This window comes from Gastrolobium bilobum, unplaced genomic scaffold (genome assembly GCF_033153095.1).
Source record: "Gastrolobium bilobum isolate Gb01-03AN ecotype WA unplaced genomic scaffold, APGP_CSIRO_Gbil_v1 utg2195, whole genome shotgun sequence".
NCBI lineage: Eukaryota > Viridiplantae > Streptophyta > Magnoliopsida > Fabales > Fabaceae > Gastrolobium > Gastrolobium bilobum.
Genome location: NW_026895782.1, coordinates 1,493,463 through 1,517,775, shown reverse-complemented (window position 1 = coordinate 1,517,775; position 24,313 = coordinate 1,493,463). Strand labels below are relative to the sequence as shown.

Here is a 24,313-nt window from a genome sequence, read left to right as displayed (position 1 = left end):
CTCTCAAATGGGCTGGACCTATCCATTTACAATTGCACAAGGGAGAAAGGAATGTGAAATTTTTATATTTATTTTTTTCTTAATTAATAATAATTAGACCTCATTTATTTAATAAATATAAAAATATATATGAATATGAAAATTTCACATTATCAAATTATATACAATTTTAACATGAGAAAATTCATTCTCATTTGCATGCCAATGGCAATAACCAACGGTAATAACTATATGCAATAGAATGTAGTTTATATTTCCAAATCATTATTTCGAATAAAATGTATTTTATGTTACCAAACTCACTATCTAAATAATTATTACAACATTTCCAAGTCCGATAATACAAATAATTATTAAAACAAAAATCCTATACATTAAAACAAACGAAAATCAGAACAAGAAAACAAAAATTTAATTTAGAATGCTAAAAAAGTGTCTAGCAAAATCTTTCCTACAACCTCTACGGGAAGTTCAAGCATTGATCTCGAGCGGCATGATCCTTCTCCAGAAGCTATTAAAAGCAAATAAATTATATTTTTGATTGGTTTAATAAGAGACTAAAGTGCATGAAAAAAAAATTAGAGGAATGTTGAGTACATGACATACTTGTTAAAACTTTTTAATTTATGGTTGATAGACCATAAAAATGTTATTTAAATAAAAAATTATCAATGTACGAGTTTGGAAGCTTTACATCCAACCTGGATCAATGTGTCACTTTCGCTCGATGCAGTATCACATAAAATTTGTATAAAAAAGAAAGAGAAAATATCACATAAAATTATGTCAGGGTGAAAATAAAAAGAAAAAACGATGTATCATTTTAAATGACACACTTTATATTCTTTCACTCTCATAAAGAGGTGGTACCCACGTCTTTAAAACTTTTTCTACTCATTCTCTCTTTCATGATTTATCTCTCTCTTTCATTTAAAATGACGCAACTTTATATCGTTTTAAATGATAAACAATTCCCCCAAATTAAAAACATTATAGATTTATTAATTAATATTCATTATTATTTCTCCCATCCGAGTCCCTGGCCGCGTTGCCGCTGATAAGAGAGCGGGCTTTCCCCTTTGCTGATATGAAACGCTGACGTAGCACTCCACACACACACACACACACTCTTGGTCGATGTCATTAGAGCTACCATCGCTGAGGCAGGAACCCAGGTCTGATATACACACACACTCACTCTCCCTCTGTCTGTCTGTCTCTCTCTCTTCAATGCTAATCTACTTTGCAAAATCGCTTGCCTAGGTCTTCCTTTCGGTTTTACTCTTCAACATTCAGGCGCCAATTCACTAGATACACTTCGCTCTTACCTTCACTCATTGGAAGAAGAAGCTTATCGAGAATTGGTTGTTTTTCTTTTTGTTTGCAGCGTTTGGGCTTTGATTCGCGTTTAGATGGTTGGATTAGGTTTAAATTTCCCCATTCTATATCTACTGATATGTTCCAATTAGGATCCCCGTAGAAACATGAGCCTTAGCTTTTTCATGACTGAGAAGTTGAAAGCCATGGTTCACATTCGATATTTTTGCATGTTGATTTGGGCACTCAAGTTGGGATAGAGGATTTTGTTTTTGAAATATTTTATTTGAAACCTAGGGCTGCGTAGGAATGATGGATGGCGAAGATATGACTTCTGTGACCAAGAAGAGGTCTACAGAGGAGGAAACCTGTTTTGTTTCGGATGATAACGAGCCCATTGGCTCTGTATTTAAGCTAAGGAAGCCACGCGGTGCGAAGAAGAAGGTTAGCTTGGCATCAGAGGGCATTGGTGGTGATGGAGGTAAGAATGCTGACTCTGTTGGGAAAAATTTGACTGCGGCACAAGTGGATTTGGGGGGCATGGATGATACCCTGGCTAGTTTTAGGAAGAGGTTGAAGGGTCCAAAGAGAGATCAGGGACCTGGAGCTATCAGAGGAAGAATTCCTGCTTTGAATGTGGTGGGGGAGTCTTCTGATAGGTCTTTGAATATTTCTTGCGAGGATGGACATTTGGATGAAAAATCTTCATTGAGTAAGAACAATGTCAGTGAGGGGCGGGATGTGGTGGATAGTGGATTTGATTTGGCTACAGAGATGAAGATTACTGGCATTTGTCAAGCTAAAGTAGAGGGACCTAATATGGATTTGGCACTGAAGGGAATTGAGGGTCATGCTGTGTCTCATGATGATATGGTTGCTCGGGGGACCAGGAACACCCCAAAATATGAGAAATTATTGCTTAATGATGACCTGGAGCACTCTCCTGGTGAACCAATGGAAAATTCCTTGTCAGCAATGTTCCAAAAGCAACAATCTAAAGAAGATAGTGGTTCTCTTTCCCACCAAAAGGTTGCATTGGAAGAAAGAATTCTCAATGATGGTTTAAAGAAGTGTTCTGCCAGATTGCATGAGGTTGAAGAAATAATTGACACTGTCTCTCTCCCAAAAGTGGGGGAAGGGGTGTGTGGGTTTAGTGAGATTGAGCTCAGGAGCAGATTGACTAATGAACAAGCACAAATGTGTAATAGTACTTCAGAACATGGTGATTTTACTTCTGCGGAGAAAGAAAAGTTCTTACCTTCTTGTGACTCTGAGCCCTTGACTAAATTATCTGATAATATATTGAATGAAAAAAATCATCTGGTTTCCGGAGAAGTTTTTCAGGGATCCTCAATAAATGGAACTAAGTTTGTTTCTGGTAGAAGTTGCTGTGACCGTAATAGTCTAGATACAAAGGTTGAAGTGCAAGATCTTGTTTTAGGTTTTTTTCCTGAAAAAAATGCTGTCATTGCTGGTGGTAGTTTATTTCATAAGGTGTCTAATGAGGCCAATGAATCTGAATTGTCTGTTCAGTCAAATCACCCTGAGAATCCTCCAGAAACACATAATATTCCAAAGGACTCTATTGCCTCCATTCCGAAATGCAGATCGATGTTAGAACCGACCCAACCTTCTAACAATACGTCTGAAGAGGGTTCTCTTCCAAACGATGATTGTTTCTATGCCATGCAAGAAACCAGTGGTGCCTCCCCTCAGAGTGCAATTCCAGGGGAAAATGATAATTATGCAGACTATGTTGCTTCCGGGTCTGAAGTTGCCAACAAAGATGATAAAACATCAGCTGTTATGCGCCGCATGGCCAAAAAACGACGGCATGGAGACATGGCTTATGAAGGGGATGCTGATTGGGAGGTTTTGATAAATGGCCAAGCTTTTTCTGAAAGCCAAGGTGTTGCTGATGGTGATAGACCGAGAGTGAAGCTTGATTCCTCTTTGAATGTTGTTGAAGAGTCTGAAAGTGTTGCAGTAGCAGTATCAGCTGGGCTGAAAGCCCACGCAGCTGGTCCACTTGAGAAAATAAGATTTAAGGATATCTTAAAGCGTAAAGGTGGTCTCCAGGAATATTTGAATTGCAGGTCAGTAGACAACCTTTCAAACAGGTTTTTGCATTTGCTTGCAATTGGTCTTTCATAATGTTCAGAAAGGGTACTTTCTTCAGTATTTTGTTTTTTATAGTGTCTTGTGCTTCAAATATATGTAACTGTTTTAGTTCCTTTATGACTTGATTGAATGCATTATTTGTGTTGGTTGCTTAAACATGAAAATCACGATATTAAAGTTTTGCTGTATCTGATCTCTTTTGGATTTTCTTGTATAATTGGGCAGAGGACAGCTCGTTTGTCGTCATTTGGAAAGAAATAAGAGGGAAATAAAATAGGAAGTTAGCACTTATGCAATGATGTCTCTTTTTTGTTGGTTCAATTTTTTTTTTCCTTTTTGGCCATTGTCTACTCTCCCTTTATTTGACCATTGTATGTTTCTGAATTTCATATTTTTTCGGGTTGAATTGTTGTGGGCAAGGGCAAGGCCCTTCTTCCTATATTTGCTCTGAAATGGAATATTTTAAAGATGGTTACCACCCATTTGGACTGAGTTTGTTTGCTCCATTTTTTTTTTCTTTTTTGATTGATATGTAATTGATGATTAATTGTATATTGTATGATTATGAGTTCATGTGGTGATTTTATTGCAAATAGTGTCTTTCTCTCCCTCGCTTTTGTTTATTTCTTTGCAATAGTTCTTTATCACCATCTTTTTACTTTTACATTTTAAAGATATGTTGCTTGCAGTACTGTCAATCATGTATACTTCTATTCAAATTGATAAGCTGCTATCCTTAATTATTGTTCATTGTTTTATTGGGAAGTTGGCTACTGTTATCAGTTATGTTTAACATATTATTTGTAGTAGAGTATCATCATTGCTCTATTTTTGCTTGATTAGCTTTTACCTTCTGATTTCTTCTTTTAGTGATGGGATTTAGTTTTTGATTGCTTTTTTCTTATGAGTCTCCATCAAAATTCTTTTAAAAATCAACCTTAAAAAATTCAAATGAGCATATTGCAGCACCTGCTTAGCTTTAGATGCTAACGTATTTATCACTTAACCTGGGATATACTGGATTTCAGGCTTCTGTTTATTTTTAACAGAGAATTTTAGTTCAAACTTTGGATGCCTTTTGTAATAAATTCTACATATTTGTTTTCTTTTTTTTTTTTGAAATAAAAAAAAATAAATTCTATGTCTTTGAATTTATGTATTGCAGAAATCAGATCTTAAGTCTCTGGAGCAGGGATGTCAGGCGTATTTTGCCTCTTGCTGACTGTGGGGTTAGTGATACTCCTTCGGTGGATGAACCTCCTCACTCTTCTCTTATTAGGGAGGTCTATGCATTTCTCGATCAATGTGTAAGTTTGTTCTGCAAATTATGCAGCTATCAACTCTCATTTCCTTTACTCATTTATTGGAATGTATGGGATGTATAGGGAAAAAAACCAAAGGTATATTTAAAAAAAATTCAAAAAAATTCAAAAAACTCCAAAAATATTTACAATAATGGGTAGTCTTGCACATGTGTGCAAGATGCCATTGCAAGGCGCCACCAAAAAAAAATTGTTGTGCTGCCAATTGGCTAGTGCTGCGGGAGGTGCTAGTTCATGTGACATTCGGCGGTAGTCACATGGCACACTTTCCCCCTCTCTCCTAATAATTAATTCACAAACGTCACCATTAATTAATCATTGATCAGAAAGAAACACGGACACACATAACAAAATGGAAAAAGGAAAACTCATTAATGTACCATCAATTCACCAATAACCCATCCGTGCTACCCATTCATTCACAACGACCTTTGCCTTCACCGTCTGGAACCATGGCCGCCAACAACTATGAAATCTTCAACTGCTTTGGCAGGAAGTTCCCCATCATCGAACCAGGCCCCCACTTGATGTCAAACAAGTGTTTTACGAGTTCACTGCCGATGCCCCATGCTGCCGATCACCTCCACCGGTTCCTGGCAGAGCACCAGGGTGAAATGGACTGTACCCCATTGGATTCTGTCTGAATCCTCTTCCACCCTTATGCTCAATGTTTTGTCAAACTTGAAGGTCTAAATGGTCCTGAAATATTTCTTTCCAACTCAAAGGAATGATGAAGAGGACAAAATATAGAGTCGTTCGATTGATGAGGGGGAGAGAAATGTTGATCTAGTTGCTTTGGAGAGAATGGGAAGGAAGAACAGAGATGACTGTTCATTTTTTCTGCACAGTATAGATTGAATAAATAGCATTAAATTGGGTCAATGGGAATAGGAAGAGCATGGAGGAGTGATAGGGCCATTTAGTATTTTGGTGGTATTAGGAGTGAATGGGAGATGGTAAAATCAATGGCAGTAATTGAGTTGGTAAAAGAGGATTGGAAAAAAAATAATTACCAGGAGAGAGGAGGCATGAGTGCCACTTGGCTAGAATCTATCATGGCACATATGCAAAGTTTTTTAAATTGTTGGTGCTGTTCCACATGACATCTTGTAAGGCATCACTTGCAATGGCGTCTTGAACACATGGCAAGACTGCCCTATCGTGGTAATTTTTTTTTTGTTTTAATTACCCCTTTGGTTCTTTTCCTGATGTATACTTATTTGGCTTTATTAACTTGAAATGATTTTTCTTTTGGTAAAACCATTTTTTGTGTCTATTTGTTGGTGACATTGGAACTTTATAACCAAATTTCTGCAGGGTTATATAAATGTTGGAATTGCCTCTCGAAAGGAGAACATCAAAAGTAGTGCAAGGCATAGTTATATACTTGTAAGAGATAAAGGATTTGAGGAAGGTTCTGCAGCTTCTGTTGCTGATTCCGAAGATGGAGTTTCCTTTATTGTTGGTCAGACTAAAAAGTCAGATGCATCCATAGAGATTAAGACTAAGAGTGGTTTTACAATAGATCATGAAGACCTGTCAACTGAAGCTACAGAAGACAGGAGACATTTTAATGCGGTGACAATGGATTTATCAATCATGACCCAACATGAAGAAAGAAAGAGTGATGATCAGATAGGTGGGATTCAGGATGTATTAAGTGGAATTATACATGTGAATGTTAACAATTCTGAGCAAAGCAATGAATCAGCCTGTGTTAAATCTGGCCTGGGTGATCAGATAGGTGATCTACTGCAGTCTGATTCAGAGGCTAGAAAAAGAGTAATTGTCATTGGAGCTGGTCCTGCTGGGCTAACTGCTGCTCGCCACTTGCAACGTCTAGGATTTCCTGTAACTGTACTTGAGGCAAGGAGTAGGATAGGAGGCCGTGTATTTACAGATTGCTCATCTCTTTCTGTCCCTGTGGATCTTGGTGCTAGCATTATCACTGGTGTTGAGGCTGATGTGGCTACTGAGAGAAGACCGGATCCTTCCTCATTGGTTTGTGCTCAGTTGGGCCTTGAGTTGACTGTGCTAAATAGTGACTGTCCACTTTATGACATAATGATGGGACAAAAGGTTCCTGCAGATATGGATGAAGCACTGGAAGCTGAATACAATAGTCTTCTTGATGACATGGTATTACTTGTTGCACAGAAGGGTGAACAAGCCATGCGAATGTCCCTTGAAGATGGTTTAGAATATGCCCTTAAGAGGCGCCGTTTGGAACGCTCTGGAAGAAGTAGTGAAGAAATTGAACAAAAAAATTCTGCAGATGATCCATTTGATTCCAGAAGAAACGATACTCAGGAAAAAAAATTTGAAGTGGAGGTTTTGAGTCCTCTGGAGAGGAGGGTTATGGATTGGCACTTCGCTAATTTGGAGTACGGATGTGCTGCTCTTCTTAAGGAAGTTTCTCTTCCCTATTGGAATCAAGATGATGTGTATGGAGGATTTGGGGGAGCTCATTGTATGATTAAAGGGGGTTACAGTACTGTCACTGAGTGTTTGGGAGAAGGGCTTGCAATTCACTTGAACCATGTTGTAACAAATGTGTCATATGGAAGCAAGGAACCTGGCCAGGGTGATAAAGTGAAAGTTTCTACATCAAATGGCAATGAGTTCTTTGGAGATGCTGTCCTGATTACTGTTCCATTAGGCTGTTTGAAGGCTGAAACTATAAAATTCTCCCCTCCTTTGCCCCCATGGAAATATTCTTCTATTCAGCGTCTTGGTTTTGGAGTTCTCAATAAAGTGATCTTGGAATTTCCTAGTGTTTTTTGGGATGATGCTGTGGACTACTTTGGTGCAACAGCTGAGGAGACAAGCAAAAGAGGCCATTGCTTTATGTTCTGGAATGTCAGGAAGACAGTTGGGGCTCCAGTCCTCATAGCATTAGTGGTTGGGAAGGCAGCCATATATGGTCAGAATTTGAGCTCTTCTGATCATGTCAACCATGCATTAATGGTTCTCCGGAAACTTTTTGGGGAGGCTTCAGTGCCTGATCCTGTTGCTTATGTCGTGACTGATTGGGGTAGGGATCCTTTTAGCTATGGTGCTTACTCTTATGTTTCTGTTGGAGCATCAGGAGAAGACTATGATATATTAGGGAGGCCAGTTGATAACTGCTTATTTTTTGCTGGTGAAGCAACCTGCAAAGAGCACCCTGATACAGTTGGTGGTGCAATGATGAGTGGACTCCGGGAGGCTGTGCGCATAATTGACATATTGAGCACCGGAAATGATTATACTGCAGAGGTAGAGGCAATGGAGGCTGCACAGAGACAGTCAGATACTGAAAGGGATGAAGTTAGGGATATAATAAAGAGACTCGATGCAGCAGAGCTTTCTAACGTATTGTACAAGAAATCTTTAGATGGTGGTCGAATCTTAAGCCGGGAAGCTTTACTAAGGGACTTATTCCTTAATGCAAAAACCAATGCTGGGCGATTGCATGTGGCCAAACAGTTGCTAAGTCTTCCTGTTGAAAACTTGAAATCCTTTGCTGGGAGTAAAAAGGGGCTAACCGTTCTCAACTCATGGATACTGGTACTGTTGTATAGCTGGATGCATTATTTTCAAATTATTTTATCTTCTTTTGATAGACAGTATGTGTGATCTTTGCCATTAAAAAGTAAATCATCTTTATCTTATGGTGATAGAATTTCTTAGATTATGTGCTTGATAGTTCATATTTCAAACAGGACTCAATGGGGAAGGATGGTACCCAACTCTTGCGGCATTGTGTGCGTCTTCTTGTGCTTGTTTCAACTGATCTACTTGCTGTACGCTTATCAGGTACTGGTGTTTTTTAGTTGTTTTTTGGGGAAGGTGGATATGACTTTTCATTAATATGTGCATGCAAATATATGGTCTATGCGAGGCCATGTCTTGTATCTAATAGTTAAAAAAAAATAAAAATTAGATTGATGTCAAACTTAGTTTGTCTTATGATTATCTTTTCCTGTCTGGTGATCAGCCCAGTGAAACTATGAATTATCAAATGGAAGATATATTTATGCTTCAGTAGATTATTCTGTCCAGATGGAGTCATGTGTAAATATGATATCAACATTTTCCCCACTATTTTTGTTTTATCTTTTCAATCAGGCATTGGGAAAACAGTGAAGGAAAAAGTTTGTGTACACACTAGCCGTGATATTCGTGCTATAGCAAGCCAATTGGTTAGCGTATGGCTTGAAGTCTTCCGCAAGGAAAAAGCATCTAATGGAGGATTAAAGCTGTCAAGACAATCAACTGCTACAGATATATCAAAGAGAAAAACCTATAAAGATTCAGCCTCGGGAAAGCCACCTCTTAGTACTCATCATATTACCTTTGAGAATAAAGGAGGCATACTAACTCCTGGAAACAATTCACCTTCCATAGCACATGTGAAGAAATCTCACACCAAACAAGGAAGACAACAAGTGGCAAATGACTTAAGGCATGAGGTCAGTTCTTCTAGTTCCAAAGGTTCAATGGGCAAAGTAGTCACTGAGATGGAGGATAACCACTGTGCTATGTCTGAAGAAGAACAGGCTGCTATAGCTGCTGCAGAAGCTGCTCGTGCTAAAGCACTCGCTGCTGCCGAGGTTTGTTTCTCTTGAAACATTTAGTTTTCATGCTAATAATCTGCTGGTATGGATATGGTACTTTCTTAGATCCATTGATAGTCACGAGCAAAATTCCTTGGCCATTTTGCTTGTGTTACGGCTCTGGTTGTTTAGTGATAAGAGTTGATATTACAGAAAGGTAAAAAGAAAAAAAAGAATGGCAATGGAAGGAAAATTTTATTTATTGACAAGAAAATGAAATGAACACACAAGAGACATTTCTCTTGCTAAGGGGATTCCCCTTCAACTAAGCACTCTCAGCCTAACACAGTATTTTTCAAAAGCTGCCATGAAAGGAGAGCCAACTCCCTTATATACAGTATCTAAGCTGTCAAAAGCCAACAACCATCTAACTACCTAACTAACAAGTTTAACTGCCAATCCAACAATTACAACTAACAAGGGCCACTAATTAATGCCCCGACAACTTTCCTAATATAGGTCGGAACAGCTTGTTGCAAATGTGCCTGTCCCTGATATTCTTATGTGCTAGAACTCTTTCAGTATGATGTGATCATAGTAGTTAAAAGCGGATTGCGGCCTGTTGCGGCCAACCCTGAAAAACGCTATAGCGTTATAGCGGATTGCGGTTGCGGAAATAGGGGAATATATTAATAGTACCTAGATATACCACACATATATATGCTAAAAAATAAAACAATCATTAATAATAAAGAATTGCTCTAATTATATGTTATTAAATGTGTACCACTTTGATTATATGGTTCAACTAAAATATTTTCCATTTACCCTTATATATATGCATGCATATATAGTCATTATTTTTAGAAAATAAAATATTTTATTGTTTCAAATAATTTACAGGTCCTTCAATTTCAACTATAATTAATTTCAAGTCTTCCCATCAAAACTATCATTGAATTAACTATTTAACAATTTAAAATTTTAAAAACAATTTAAATAAAATTTAAGTAACAATTTAACATAATAGCAATTTAACAATTTAAAATTTAAAATAAAATTTTAACATAATAGCTTTTTATTTAAGAAAAATTAAATAATTTAAGTAACAATTTAAATAATATTTAACAATTTAATTAACTATTAAAATAATAATAACTTTTTAAATTATAAAAAGAAATTTTAACTGTCAGGTTTTATTAATTATATTAAAAGTTTTAAACTGCAAATTTAAAACAATAGAAAAAAAACATAAAGTAAAAAACAGCCAATTTAAACAATAGAAATTTTTTTTTGAAAAGAATGAAAATCTGAAACGTGGATACATTTATTAGAAAGTGGGAGAGTGGAAAAGACATTTCTCTCTCCAATAACCAGAGACGTTTCTCTCTCTCCAATAACCAGGTTTGCTTGCAGAGGACTCGACCACGTTCCTCTCTCTTTCTCCAGAATGGATACATACATTCTGCATCTTCTCTTCTCACTCTTTCTCAGCCACACATGTTTCTCACATATTGATGATAGAGAGAAAAGGGGCAGCGTCGTGCTACAGGAAGAGGGAGTGAAGGAGTGGGTTAGGGTCCGCAAATGGCCGCTATTTAGCCGCAGATGGCTGTTTTTTGGCCGCAATGGCGTTCCGGAGCGGAGTGGAGAAAGTTCTTACGGTTGGTCTGCGCAACGCGCATCTGGTGCGGCTAGCGCCGCTATTGACTACTATGGGTGTGATTTGGGTGTACAGTAATTGTAGCATAATTATGCTGGGACGATGCCTATGTGTGATTCAAATTTGCTTGTTTTGAGTAAATATGAAACAGTTTATTGACTCAAACAAGTCTTGCTATCTTTTGGCTAACCTCGTTAAGTGCTGGCTCGGAATTTGGTCCTCATTTTTCTATTTATATTCAATATTTATTTTTTCAATAATTATATGTGAATTATGAGTATATGACCTGAATTTAACACAATCAATTGCATATTATTCGTGAATTATTATTCCAACTAAAAATTATAACACTTGTTTTTTTTAAAGGCAGGAATCTTTTCTTTTTAGATATTTTACTATTAAATTTAATATTGTTAGTTAAAATTTTAATGAGTCAAACTTGTTTATTAAATGATCCATATTGTTCAACTCAGGTTCATCTCAAAATTCATAAACCAGCTCATCGAGTCAATTGAGAAGTTAACCCTGTTGGGTTTATTTGCCAGCCTTAATTTTGTAGATACAGGTGTTATACTGTCGAAGTATCATAATTGTATCGTCTTATTGGATGAAGATTGTGTGTTTGGTGAAACATTGGCTAATTGGTTTCAAATACCATCAGAATTGCTTATGCTTTGGCCTACACTGAATCATAGTAATTGCTAACTGGTACCTGATCAATTGAGTTGCACATTGGCCACCTGAAATTGGCATGTTGTAAGACATTTTTCACCTTAGATAATTTCAGGATGACCATCTCTTGCTTTGCAAATTGCAACCAGTTTTGTTGTTATTGTAACTGCCTCCCTGACCTCTGCTCCTTGATCTGTTTTCTCCTTTGGTTTTAAGATCATTGATATTGTTTTTTTACTATGTAAGGAAACTGCCTATATAGAGGGTGTACTGTAGGAAGTGTAACAGGGTAACATGGGACCACAACCCTATGTGGGATCAGGTCCCATGAGTTGGAAATTAGTGGAGAAGGCTGTTAGACTTGAGTGGGAAATTAAGGGAGAAGGCTGTTAGTTAGTTACACAGCCTCAGGCTACCTTAAGAGAGGAGGGAAGGGGTGTGAGAGGATATCAGAAGTAGATTGTTGAAAGAAGTCTCGGGAGAGACTAGAGCCTCGAGTGCTCTGTTTATCTTTTCTTTTACGTTTTCATCTCTGTAATAACAAACACCAATCTGATATGTATTTTTTTGTTTTGTTCTTTGCAGGCATATGCCTCTGCTGAAGCCAGGTGCAATACACTACTCCAGCTTCCAAAGATACCCTCATTCCACAAATTTGCTAGACGGGGGCAATATTCACAAAATGATGAGAATGATAGCAGGAAAAAGTGGTCTGGTGTTTTGGGAAGGCAAGATTGTATTTCAGAGATCGATTCTAGGAATTGCAGAGTTAGGGACTGGTCTGTTGATTTCTCTGCTGCTTATGTTAACCTGGATAATTCCAGAATGCCAGTTGATAACCTCTCACAACGGAGTCATTCAAATGAGATTGCCAGCCATTTGAATTTCAGAGAGCACTCAGGAGAAAGTGTTGCTGTGGACAGCAGTATATACACTAAAGCTTGGATTGACAGTGATGATGGTGTGGGAATAAAAGACTATCATGCCATTGAGAGATGGCAATCTCAAGCAGCTGCAGTGGATTCTGATTTTTCTAATCCAACCATACATTTGAAGGTTGAGGAGGATTCAAATGCCTGTTCAAGACTACCCAGCTGGAAGCATGATGGTATGGCAAATGAGAGCTCTATTTCACAGGTTACTGTAAATAAGGAGAATTTAAAAGTTCATCCTCGAGGAGCAGATCATATTAAACAGGCTGTTGTGGATTATGTTGCGTCACTACTTATGCCCCTTTATAAGGCAAGGAAACTAGATAAAAATGGATACAAGTCTATAATGAAGAGAAGTGCAACCAAGGTAGTTTTCTCCCATCAATTTTTTGCTTCTCCTTTCTATTTGCTAAATTGAAAAATTGTTACTTTATGGTTTGGTTTGGTAGGTTATAAGGAATAACTGATCTTGAATATCATCTCAAGAGACTATAGTCTTGTTCCATTTCTTACGTTATTAGGTTAAAGTTTCAGGTTATGGAGCAAGCCACAGATGCAGAAAAAGCCATGTCTGTTCATGAGTTTCTAGATTTTAAGCGAAAGAATAAGGTACTTTGCCTTCTATGTAATAATCCTATATGACTTCTTCTGAACACCTCCTTCCAGAATATGTTATTCATGCTGCTGATGTTGCCATGATTTCCTACTTGCTTTTGACAATTAACTCTTTCCTCTGTTACTGAGTTTGGATTGGATGCCTAAAACATGCAGATTCGCTCCTTTGTGGACAAATTGATTGAGAGACACATGGCAATGAAACCAGATGTGAAATCTTAATGTTCTTTGGATGGAATGGCTTGGATTTTGGTGCATTTCTAGTATAGTTCCTGAAATGCAAATTTCTCCTGGCAATCTTGAAGTTGAACAGAATGCTGGTGGCGGAGTACTCTGTAATCAGGCTTTACTATTTTATAAACGAGCTCATGCAAACATTAGTTGGATCCTCTGGATGAAAGGCATCTGAATGTTTGAAGATGACAACAGATTGCATTCATCCGTCATTTTGTCTTCATCTTTCATCGAGGTTGTACCTCTGAGGGTTGAAAACTTATACCCTATTTTTATTAAAGGGGTTTTTCATGGACAAGACATTACATGACCTTATCAATTCCTTCTATTTTGTACAGATTAGGATTGTTTTATAGTGATGACAAGCATACATATCCATTTCATAATGTCCTATCAGAATACTGAACATTGCTCATATTTATTAGGTTTAACATCAAATACTAATTTATATTTCATTCTCCAAAAGGGGGGAAGAATTATGCTAGCTTTGTACGATCTTTGGTTTACTCGTGCATTTTATCCAAGTCTCGCTCCCTCTCTTCTTGGTGTAAGTGTATGTATGCTGTTTATTTATAGTTCAGTCAGCTTCCAAGTGAGTACTTAAGTAATAAATAAATAAAAATATGAACATCACCTCGTTAGCAAAGATGCTCGTCAATTTTAGCTATAATTACTGTTTAAATAAGTGTGTGGTGTATAATCCAAAGGCCTGCACTCTATCTTGGCCATTCTCTTGTGCTGGTTATTGCTTACACCTCTTTCTGTATGTTGCTAGGCTGAGAAAGGTTATATCAATTACAGATTGGTGGTAATAGGTATTCTCTCGTTTACCTGCGACTTGATGTTTATTGCAACTTTTACCTTCGCAACCAATTTTCAGGTGCTTCCTGCTTTTTAAATTTTATGCTGTCCCTTCACTTTAATGCCCTCTTGGTGTTGGGGAGGTTGATGGCCCTGTTATGATACCATTGCTTTTGTTTCTGCTGCAGACTGTCTTCATGCCAAGCAATTGTGATCTTGGATTGAAACTAATAGTGCTGCCAGGGAAATTAAATTCCCTTAGTATCTAGATGGGGTGAGTACGTTCTTGTCATAGAAAGCAAATTTTTTCTGAATCATTTAGTCAGCTAAATGGTTTCGCCAATTGTAGTTTGATATTTGCTTACTGCTGAGAATTTATTTATGATGGTTACCAAAATAAATTTTGTATTTACTGGGAAATTGGCTCTAATTTTTAGGGAAGCTATTTCAGTTGGTTGCTGATCGCCTGATCCTGATAGAAAGTTATCCTCATAATTTTATTTTTTTTGGCGCATTTTTGCTATGTTTCTTCCTACCATTTGAAACAGCAGTTTTATCTCAATACTTGGTTGTAAGATTCCCATACAGTTGTTTCATCCTATCATCGCTCTTATAATCGATTTGGGTTTATGGTACTTCGGATCAGTGTTACTTTATTGTTTTTACCCATTTTGATAGAGGTTGATATTCAATGCCGTCCCCTTCCCCCCGAGATATTCAGCAAAGATTGGGGTTGATATGATACTTCGGGATTGTCTTTTTTATTCATTTGTTATTATTATTATTATTATTATTATTATTATAAGAAAAGTGTTTATCCTTTTAAATGACACAATTTATATCTTTTCACTCTCATAAAAGAAGTGGGACCCATATCTTTATTTTTTTTGTCAACTCTCTTTTCTCTTTTATCTATCTTTTACTCTCTCCTAAAATGACACAACTTTACATCTTTTAAAATGACACACACTTTATCCTATTATTATTATTATTAGATTAATTGTTATTATCTTGTTGGTATTGATCTTTGCGCTTCTGAGAATTTAGATTGGAATGTCATCACTCAATATTCCGTAGGTGTCGGATTTATCTTCGGCTTTACCAAGTCATTTTTTAGTTCAGTTTGTGATTGCCAACTTTAATATCAAAATGATTTGATATGCGATTGTATTGGCCAATAAGATGCAATTGCAGGTAGTTGTGCCTTGATATCTACTCTTTCTAGACTTCTATGCCACACATGAAATTCGAAGCATCTCTAATAAGCCTAATAGTAAATTTTACTTCATAATTCAGGAAATGTCTGTTACTATAATAATTTTTTTGTATGATTTTTAGTCTTGTAATTTATAAAACATGACTGCTATAATTTGCCCTTCCACCTCGTAAATGAAGTGTCTCACATTCAGTGCATAAATATAAATGATACAGAATAAAAAAGAAGTGACCTAAGTGAGTTATCATTTGAGAGAGAGAGAATAAGGTTGGTTTTTCTCTCCTAATTCGTAAAATGTAAAATTATCAAATTTATTTAGTAGTTTTTATTAATTGTCAGGTGTGCACACGGTGCGTGTCTATGTGTATATAATATTTTAAACTTTTAGTAAGAGCTAGAATTTTTTTTTTAAATAACGCGATAATATATAATTAAGTGGTATTTTAAAATATTTTTATATGAAAAGACTATTAACATTAAATCCTATATGTTAAACAAAACTAAATCCTTTTTTGAATAATTTTTTGGGCGTAAATTTCATATTGATAGTAAATTTATGGAAATTAATTAACTTTTTAAATATTATTTTGAATATCCAATAATAATAGTAGGAGTTTAATTTTAATTGATGATTTGTGTATTTCTTTAACTGTTATTAAATCACTTAATTAAAAAATATTTTAGATTTAATAATTAAATTGTATTCATCATGTTTTTTTTTTTTTTTGGTAAAAAGTATTCATCATGTTTAAATCATACTACTTTCCATTTTATTTTGAAAAAAAAATTATGTTCTTTCTTTAAAAGTAAAAATATGCCACACTTTTACAAAAATAAAAATAAAAATATGCCACACTGTCTACCAAAATAAAATAAAAAATATGCCACACTTTTTTCATTCAATGCAAATGAACATCTTAGCAGCGGTAATGGGCAACTATAAATATCTCTTTTTGGAGTATTTTTCCTTTTTCAGTATCAGCGCAAGCTGTTTTTAAATATTCTTCTTTTTTTTTTTATAACAATTTTTAAATATTCTTATATCGATATTTAGACTTCAAAAGATAAAATAAAATTTTGATCACTCTATTATCAGGAACTTCATTTAAAATCTTTATATAATCTTTTAAAAATTTTAGTCGACAGTAAAGATTATCAATTAATAGTTAATGACAGAGAACGTTGTATAGAACATAATTTTGTCTCCAAAGAGACTAAATTATATCAAAATAAATTAAAATGTAACACATATTTATTTATTTTTGGTAAAGATAACACATATTAATCTTTTGTGAAAAAATGTGTAATATTTAAGAATAAAGATGACATTATAATTTAAACCTCTCTCTTAAGGATTAGGAGTGTAATTTATCATAATGTTATCCACCCCTATATATTAAAGAGAAAAATGTTTCTGCAGTTACTAGTTACTGCAGATAAGTTATCTGCATTTATTCCCAAAACGACGTCATTTTGGCATTGAAATCTTAAAAAATTATAAATATAAAGACTATTATAACCCTGAAATAAATTAAAATTATTAAAACATCATAATTTCCGTCCCAAAATGACGTCGTATTGGGCTTACTGCAGATAACTTATTTGCAGTAACTGCAGAAAAAGCAAACCGTATATTAAATTAGAATCTATTCTTAAAAATAATTAAATATTTTAATTTACTCTTTCTAAATTTATTTATAACTTCTCTTATTTTAAATTCAAATTCTTTTGAAATAATTGCGCATATCCTCTTTATTATTTTTAATTTATATTTTTAAATGATACTTTAATTAATTATGTACACCGAATTTTACAATTGTATATTTTATATTTTTTTATATTTTGCTGAATTTTAAAAATAATTGAATTGGCAAAATATTTCTAACGCCGGTCTTTGAGTATGTAACCATATTTTGCTTATAGCAAGCGGCGGCGCCGGCCGCCATGGATGTGCGTCACTGCCCGCGTAAGCAGCTGTCACTTTAGTGTGTTTGCACAATTGTAGTTTTAGCTTTAGAACACGTCTTTAAATTTTATAAAATGTTAAAAAAGTCTCGTGTAGTTTTGCATTCAAATTCAAGGTCAAAGTTCCTCTTCGTTTATCATTTTATTAATTTGACAACTACGACTATTATCAAATTGATTGACTCCACCGACTTCTATTGCTACGAACAACAGCGGGTAAATTACTCTTTTAAGTTTTGGTATTGCGTGGTGCGCAATCCACCGTTGGTTTATAATCGTAATAAAATTATTATCCAATCAATTTTGAAGAAGAGAATATTCATTTTCGCCGGAGATTGATAATTTGTATGAACGTAATTGGGTTCCGTTGGTTGGCGAGAATGGCGGAAGAGATCAGCAAAAACGACGTCGGATTAACTTCCAAAACGAGACGCTTCTGGCCTTCTGCCCTCCGTTGGATTCCCACTTCTACCGATCACATAATCGCTGCCGAGAAGCGCCTTCTTTCCGTTGTTAAGTAAGTAATTCTAAATTGTGAGTTGTGAATTGTAAATTGTAAATTGTAATTTCCCTCTTTTACGTTTTCGCTACTAAACCCTAACCCTAAGTTATCGTGGATTGATTTCTAATAACATTAAATAGTTAATATTGTTTGGTTTGAAATTTTTATAAATAATGGGTATTCATATCATCTAGGATGGTTATGGATTGTTTGGCAGGACTCCGTATGTTCAAGAGCATGTTAATATTGGGTGTGGTCCTCCTGGGTCAAAAGTTAGATGGTTCCGTTCATCAAGCGACGAACCGCGGTTTATTAACACTGTTACGTTTGACAGTAAAAATGATTCTCCTACGCTTGTAATGGTTCATGGATATGCTGCTTCCCAGGGTTTCTTTTTTCGCAATTTTGATGCTCTCGCCTCTCGTTTCAGAGTCATTGTTGTTGATCAACTTGGGTGAGTTATACTTCTCTTCATTCTTATGCCATTGCTGTTGATGGGTATTGTCTGAAACTACTTTCCTGAACTATTATATACTTTGCCTGGTCTTGTGCTCCATTTTGTTGTGGGAAAAGATAAGTAAATTGGATATGAGAAATTTCTTAATTAGGTTTCTTTCACATTTTTTCTTTACTTCATTCTTTATTAAAGATTGGATTGGATACACCCCATGTTTTACGGAAACTGACATGAAAAATGTGAGTGCTTATTAAGCTGATTTAGGCCCTTTATTAGGAATGTTGCACCTTCTATATGGGTTTCTTTTCTTCACCATGTTAATTTAGTCCTTTAAAGTCCTCTCCATCCATATTTTGTCGTGCATGTATATTTTTTCCTTATGCCCTGCCCTGCCTTGAATTTTTTTTGCAGTTGGGGTGGATCAAGCAGGCCTGATTTTACTTGTAGAAGTACTGAAGGTTAGTTAAGAATTATGTTTACATTGTCACTGGATAAAATGCAAATCTACGTTGATTTGGAATAGTAAACTTTTACGTTCTTGTTCAACTTGAAAGTTACTGTAGCAACTACTAATAATTTGTTGTCGATCCTACAGAAACTGAGGCCTGGTTTATTGATTCTTTTGAGGAATGGAGAAAAGCCAAAAACCTTAGCAATTTTATACTACTTGGTCATTCTTTTGGTGGCTATGTTGCTGCCAAATATGCGCTCAAGGTGAATCCCTTCACATGTTGCATTAAAATGCTAAATACTACTGATTTCTTTATTTTCCTTTATTAAATCTTCTGATGTCTTTTTTAATTATTTTAATATAGCACCCTGAGCACGTACAGCACTTGATTTTGGTGGGATCCGCTGGTTTTTCATCAGAATCAGATGCAAAGTCTGAGAGGATTACAAAGTTTCGAGCAACATGGAAAGGAGCGGTTCTGAACCATCTATGGGAATCTAATTTTACACCTCAAAAACTCGTCAGGTAAAACTACTGTGTCCCTTTTTTATTATCTTATGTGTAAGTTAGCACTTTTTTTTAATTAGACAGTTTGTGCTGCTTTGCTATAACCACTCTATACTAAACCCCGACTAACGAGGATGGGGTGAGGCCAATCCTTGTATGTAGCCTTACTCTTGTATATTTGCAAAGAGGTTGTTTCCTGAATTCGAACCCGTGACATTTTAGTCACAAAGGAGCAGTTTTGCCAATGCTGCAGGCTCGCCCTCTCGTTTATGCTGCTTTGCTATGTTTGTATTTATTTATTTAAACTGAGGCTTTGATGAAGGTTTATCAGAAAATATAGCATTTTTCATTACTATTTCAGTTCTTCTGCTTCACCTCACACTTGCTAGTCGGGTTTAACGGGAAGTGGTTTTTGTGTTCTTACATGCATGCTTAATATTGTAGAGTCTTTTACTATCTCAAATTGATTGGCTTATGAAAGGCTGTTTGATTACTGCATCGGATTGTTGGACTAGAATATTTGTGGTGGCAACAACATCCATAAATCACCCAAATCTTAAAATAAATTGCCATTGAAATGAAAGGTCGTATATCTATTGATTACTGCATCGGAATGATGATAATGTAATTCATTTCGTTCTGTGTGCACATTGATATTGTCTGACTCACTTCCTTTAATATCTATTGAAATTTTATAGTCACTGAAGTGGGCGAGCATATTGGCTTAGATTCATATGGTTTCTTCATTATTGACTGATGGATTCTGTATATTAATTATAACTCTAAAGTCATGGATGGAATCATCTTGGAAAACTTTTATCTTATAAATAGTTACTGGCATACGGAGCTTGTTGCTTGGGTTGCAAAACATTTTCCGTTGTTAGTATTCAAATCAGATGTGGAATGGTAGGTTGTGGTGAAGAGGGGTTGGGGTCCTGCTTCTTCTTGAAGTAAAAAGTTTGCATTCTCTTTATGCTACATTTGACATTCAATTTATAAATCAAGCTATATGGGTTAATATAAATTCACTGGTTTTCTTTGATTTACTTATGTTACGTTTGTTACGCGGAATGATAATTCCATGGAATTGGAATGGAATTATTTAAAAAGGAAATGATCATTCTCAATCTACTGTTTGGTACCTTTGGGAATGGAAGATCTTTTCAAGCCATTTAATAGTTTGGTGTAGGGAATCAATTTTATTTTATTTTTTAACTTAATAAGATAATGTTGTTGCTAGAAAAGAGCAAATATTATGTTTTATTTGTAAGGAAAAAAATTGAATATGTGCACAATGTTTTGTGTAAAATACTCCATACATTTTTATGACATTTTCTTCATAAGCTTTGGATCAACATTTTTATACTTTTTTTAAAAAAATTCCATTTTTTTTGCATATTTATTATTCTTTAAAGTTATACATAAATATTTAAAATTAATACATGAAAGGTAGGTTAAAAATAAAATTTGAATTTGTGAAAGATAATTTTAATAAAGGGTAATGATTGTCATTCTAGAAAATAAATGAGGTTATGTTAGGAAAAGAAATTAAATCTCATTCCATGAAGCATGGAATCACTAATCCCACCTCTCCGTGACAGGATGGTGATTTTTGGGCTGGTTGACCCTTTTGCCCTTGTTTTTCAAAAAAAATACCACTTTATCCCCTTCCAAAACTATACACCAATATGCACATGTTTGTCCACGTTGACCTCGAGTTACTCGAGTAACTGGGCCAGTTACTCCATTGCATGACTTACTCGAGTAACTAAGGCATGTAGACAACTCAAATATGGATCCACAAATGTTTTTGATTCAAATCAAGTTCTAATGTCTTGTACATGTATTAATGGACTTGGGATGAGTGTTTGCGGGTCTAAAATGATTGATGACAGTTCCCATTCAATTCTTTAAACCCTAAAATGATGAAAACTTTGGAAGGGCATAACTTTTAGCTCGGTTATCCGAATCGGGTGTTCTTTTTTTTTTTTTTTTCGCATAACTTTCGAGATCTGCATGATGGCAAATCCCCCTCATTTTATTTTTCTTTCAAAAAAATGCTTCCTTCATGGGTTTCGGGAAAGACATAGTAATTAGGCATGAAACTTTAAAAGCAATGCCACATGAACATAAATATGTACATAGAAGTTAGTTTAGGAAATTTAATTTTTTTTTTTTTTGTAAATTAGGGTATAAAGAGCTTGAATGGAGATTTTCCTCAATTATTTTGGACTCTCGAACCTATATATGAAGTCCAAATATATAAGAATTGCCCTAAATTGTTTTGACACCTTGAATTGAATTGAGACTGCCCTCAATTGTAAAGGATCCACAAACACTCATTTCAAGTCCATTTATACATGTACAAAAACTTTAGAACTTGGTTTCAATAAAAAATATTCATGGATCTAAATTTGAATTGCCCATTTGCCTGAGTTACTCGAGTAATTGGTCGAGTTATTCGAGTAAGTCATGTACTCGAGTAACTCAGCTCAATTACTCGAGTAACTCGCGGTCAACATGATCAAACAGAAGCAGATTGGTATATAGTTTTGATAAAAGGTTATAATTAATATATATTTAAAAAGGGGGGGCAAAGTGGTAAGTTTTTTTAAATACATGGGCACAATGGTCAATCACTCGTGATTTCTGATTCTAACTTCTAAGGAACGAGGAATGGAATGGAATGGAATCGTCATTCTATGCTATATTTTTCCAACAAAATGAGAATGTTCATTACATAGAATAAAGCACGCAGTGGAATCAGCATTCGCATACCAAACGTATCATTGAGTTATTATTATTGTTTAAATTAATATGTTAAACATTTGATTTTATTAAGTTGTCTTTGTTTAATATTTTTCTATATATATTTCTGGCAGAGGTTTAGGTCCTTGGGGTCCTAATGTAGTCCGCAAGTATACAAGTGCTAGGTTTGGTACTCATTCAACTGGCGAAATACTGACTGAAGTGGAATCAAGTTTGCTGACAGGTACGGCATGATAACAAGTTGATATATGGTTTAGATGTAAGAGTGCATTCTAATTTTTGTTTTTCTGTCTATTAAAGATTATGTATACCATACATTAGCGGCCAAAGCTAGTGGGGAGCTGTGCTTAAAATATATATTTTCATTTGGAGCATTTACTAGGATGCCCCTTCTTCTCAGGTTTGGTGATCATTCTCTTTCTTTTGTTAAATATAGATTTGTCTTCAACTGATTAGTTGTTTTCTTAAAAGAAGGTATTCAGATTACAGATGATACTGTCTTCTAGAGTTCAAAAATCACGCTTCATACTTGGAAAATATAAATATTTATGATACAAAGTCATTATACACTGCTTCATGGGACATGATTTTGGTTAAAGAACAATAGTTTGGTAGCCATACTTCTTGAAGCCAGTGTGGTCCAGGGATGGGTGGAACTCCTGCTGGAAAAATGTTTTGGGGCTCCTGTTTTTGTGATTCTTTTTGGTTTTTTGTTTTGTTTTGTTTTTGGATATAACGATAGTACTGAGGTCTGAGCCTATAAGCTCATACAAACTGCCTGCCCCTCACCACTAGCCCACTCCGAGTGACTTAATTATTTTTATTTTGTGGAGTCTAATACTAATCTCTTGGCATGATTTGAAACCTTGAGATAAAAAGAATTTATATTGACTTCATGTTTACGAATGATATAGTAGCTGCTGGAGGTGTTGTCAAAACTGCATCTGATGATTTGTACAACTACATATCTGTCCCTATCCCGTATCATAAGCAAACCATATGTAATCCTGAGAGGAACAGAGAAAGAAAAAGGAAAGGAAAGAGTTAGTTTTGAACCATTTTTTTTTGTTACTGATATTATCAAGATAACTGTTGCACCTTGCATCGATATGCTTTGTGAAAGAGTAGACCTTGGATTTGTAGTGTGGCTTATTTCTTTGAATATTGAAGCTTGTTGCGTAGGAAAGAGGCATACTTGGAAATGTCCAACTAGCATTCAGCCAAAAAAAAAACCACTAATCTACAATTTTTCCCCCAGAAAGAGCCCATGAGGCAAATTGAAACCACCTTTGGTTTGCAAATTTTAGGTAAATATCCTAAATTCTAATATCATTGCCATATAGCTATGGGCTTTAGCCGAAGCCTGGTTAAGGTTTGCCTATCTGTAGTTTTAAATTCGGACTCCTCTCATTTACTTGATGTACTACTATTCTTGACTTTGTGTGTAATGTTTTATCCTCAATCGCTCTGGTGTTACAGTGCCTCAGAGTGGAAGGTGCCCACCACTTTCATATATGGTTTCCAAGACTGGATGAATTATGAAGGGGCCCAAGAAGCTCGCAAGCACATGAAGGTTCCTAGTGAGATCATCAGGGTCCCTCAGGTATCACTCTCTCCATTTCCCCAAACATGAAACTATTTTCTAAGATTATTAGAAGTAACAAAACTAGTTACTTGTTGCAGGGGGGTCACTTTGTGTTCATTGACAACCCTGCTGGCTTCCATTCAGCTGTGTTTTATGCTTGTCGAAGGTTTCTTACCCCTGATCCAGACAAGGAATCTCTTCCTGAAGGGCTAACCTCTGCGTAGTGTATATAATTTTGTGCCAATTCTGTATATTTTTTTTGCTAATTAAATTTCATAATTTAATGAAGCTTCAGTAAAGTGGAATTTACTGAAAATATTTGTAAAGAAGTTCCAACCGAAACGATTTGTAAGAGATATTTCATGACTGAAACATGTTACGATTACAGCTTGTTGCGCATGTGATAAATGTATCCTGTGAAGGCAAATTTAGGATCAATTGTGATATGAGAACAAATATTTTCACGAAAAAAATATCTTCCTGATTTATGTAAGGCTCTTCAATAGCTGTTCTCATGAGTTGCTAGCTTGAGGAGTTTGTCCTGGTTAATAAGTTACAAGTTTTTACCATTTTCCCCCAACTCTGTTGCTTTGAAGATATGTCCGAATAAAGAAAGATTTGGGGTTCAAAAGGGAATACTCGCCGC

At 35.4% G+C, this 24,313-nt stretch overlaps 2 protein-coding genes across 8 annotated transcripts; both read left to right on the top strand.

The window, feature by feature from the left end:
- Positions 1-1,253: 1,253 nt before the first annotated feature.
- Positions 1,254-14,837, top strand: LOC133295895 (lysine-specific histone demethylase 1 homolog 3-like). Of its 6 annotated transcripts, none has more exons than XM_061494794.1 (11): positions 1,254-3,413; positions 4,604-4,745; positions 6,078-8,309; positions 8,465-8,558; positions 8,871-9,355; positions 12,219-12,932; positions 13,094-13,174; positions 13,337-13,515; positions 13,881-14,294; positions 14,404-14,489; positions 14,653-14,837. In XM_061494794.1, the coding sequence occupies exons 1-8, from the start codon at positions 1,627-1,629 to the stop codon at positions 13,400-13,402; spliced, it is 5,601 nt and encodes a 1,866-aa protein (XP_061350778.1). In that variant the 5' UTR covers positions 1,254-1,626; the 3' UTR covers positions 13,403-13,515; positions 13,881-14,294; positions 14,404-14,489; positions 14,653-14,837. The 6 variants fall into 6 exon arrangements, with proteins under 6 accessions (XP_061350778.1, XP_061350779.1, XP_061350777.1 ...); XM_061494795.1 differs by having other exon boundaries at positions 13,337-13,649; positions 14,190-14,229; XM_061494793.1 differs by having other exon boundaries at positions 13,337-13,649; positions 14,190-14,294.
- A 2,579-nt stretch (positions 14,838-17,416) lies between these two features.
- Positions 17,417-24,093, top strand: LOC133295896 (probable 1-acylglycerol-3-phosphate O-acyltransferase). Of its 2 annotated transcripts, none has more exons than XM_061494798.1 (9): positions 17,417-17,913; positions 18,116-18,352; positions 18,767-18,813; positions 18,951-19,069; positions 19,171-19,331; positions 22,196-22,305; positions 22,383-22,482; positions 23,562-23,685; positions 23,753-24,093. In XM_061494798.1, the coding sequence occupies exons 1-9, from the start codon at positions 17,744-17,746 to the stop codon at positions 23,786-23,788; spliced, it is 1,104 nt and encodes a 367-aa protein (XP_061350782.1). In that variant the 5' UTR covers positions 17,417-17,743; the 3' UTR covers positions 23,789-24,093. The 2 variants fall into 2 exon arrangements, with proteins under 2 accessions (XP_061350782.1, XP_061350781.1); XM_061494797.1 differs by having other exon boundaries at positions 17,419-17,913; positions 23,766-24,093.
- Positions 24,094-24,313: the final 220 nt, after the last annotated feature.

Bases quoted from the DNA above. Each gene is read 5' to 3' on its own strand.
- LOC133295895 (XM_061494794.1), top strand. From the start codon at position 1,627: ATGATGGATGGCGAAGATATGACTTCTGTGACCAAGAAGAGGTCTACA. The intron at 3,414-4,603 runs GTCAGTAGACAA...TATGTATTGCAG, and splicing joins CAGGAATATTTGAATTGCAG to AAATCAGATCTTAAGTCTCT. The intron at 12,933-13,093 runs GTAGTTTTCTCC...ATTAGGTTAAAG, and splicing joins TGAAGAGAAGTGCAACCAAG to TTTCAGGTTATGGAGCAAGC.
- LOC133295896 (XM_061494797.1), top strand. From the start codon at position 17,744: ATGAACGTAATTGGGTTCCGTTGGTTGGCGAGAATGGCGGAAGAGATC. The intron at 19,070-19,170 runs GTGAATCCCTTC...ATTTTAATATAG, and splicing joins CTGCCAAATATGCGCTCAAG to CACCCTGAGCACGTACAGCA. The intron at 22,483-23,561 runs GTTTGGTGATCA...CTGGTGTTACAG, and splicing joins AGGATGCCCCTTCTTCTCAG to TGCCTCAGAGTGGAAGGTGC.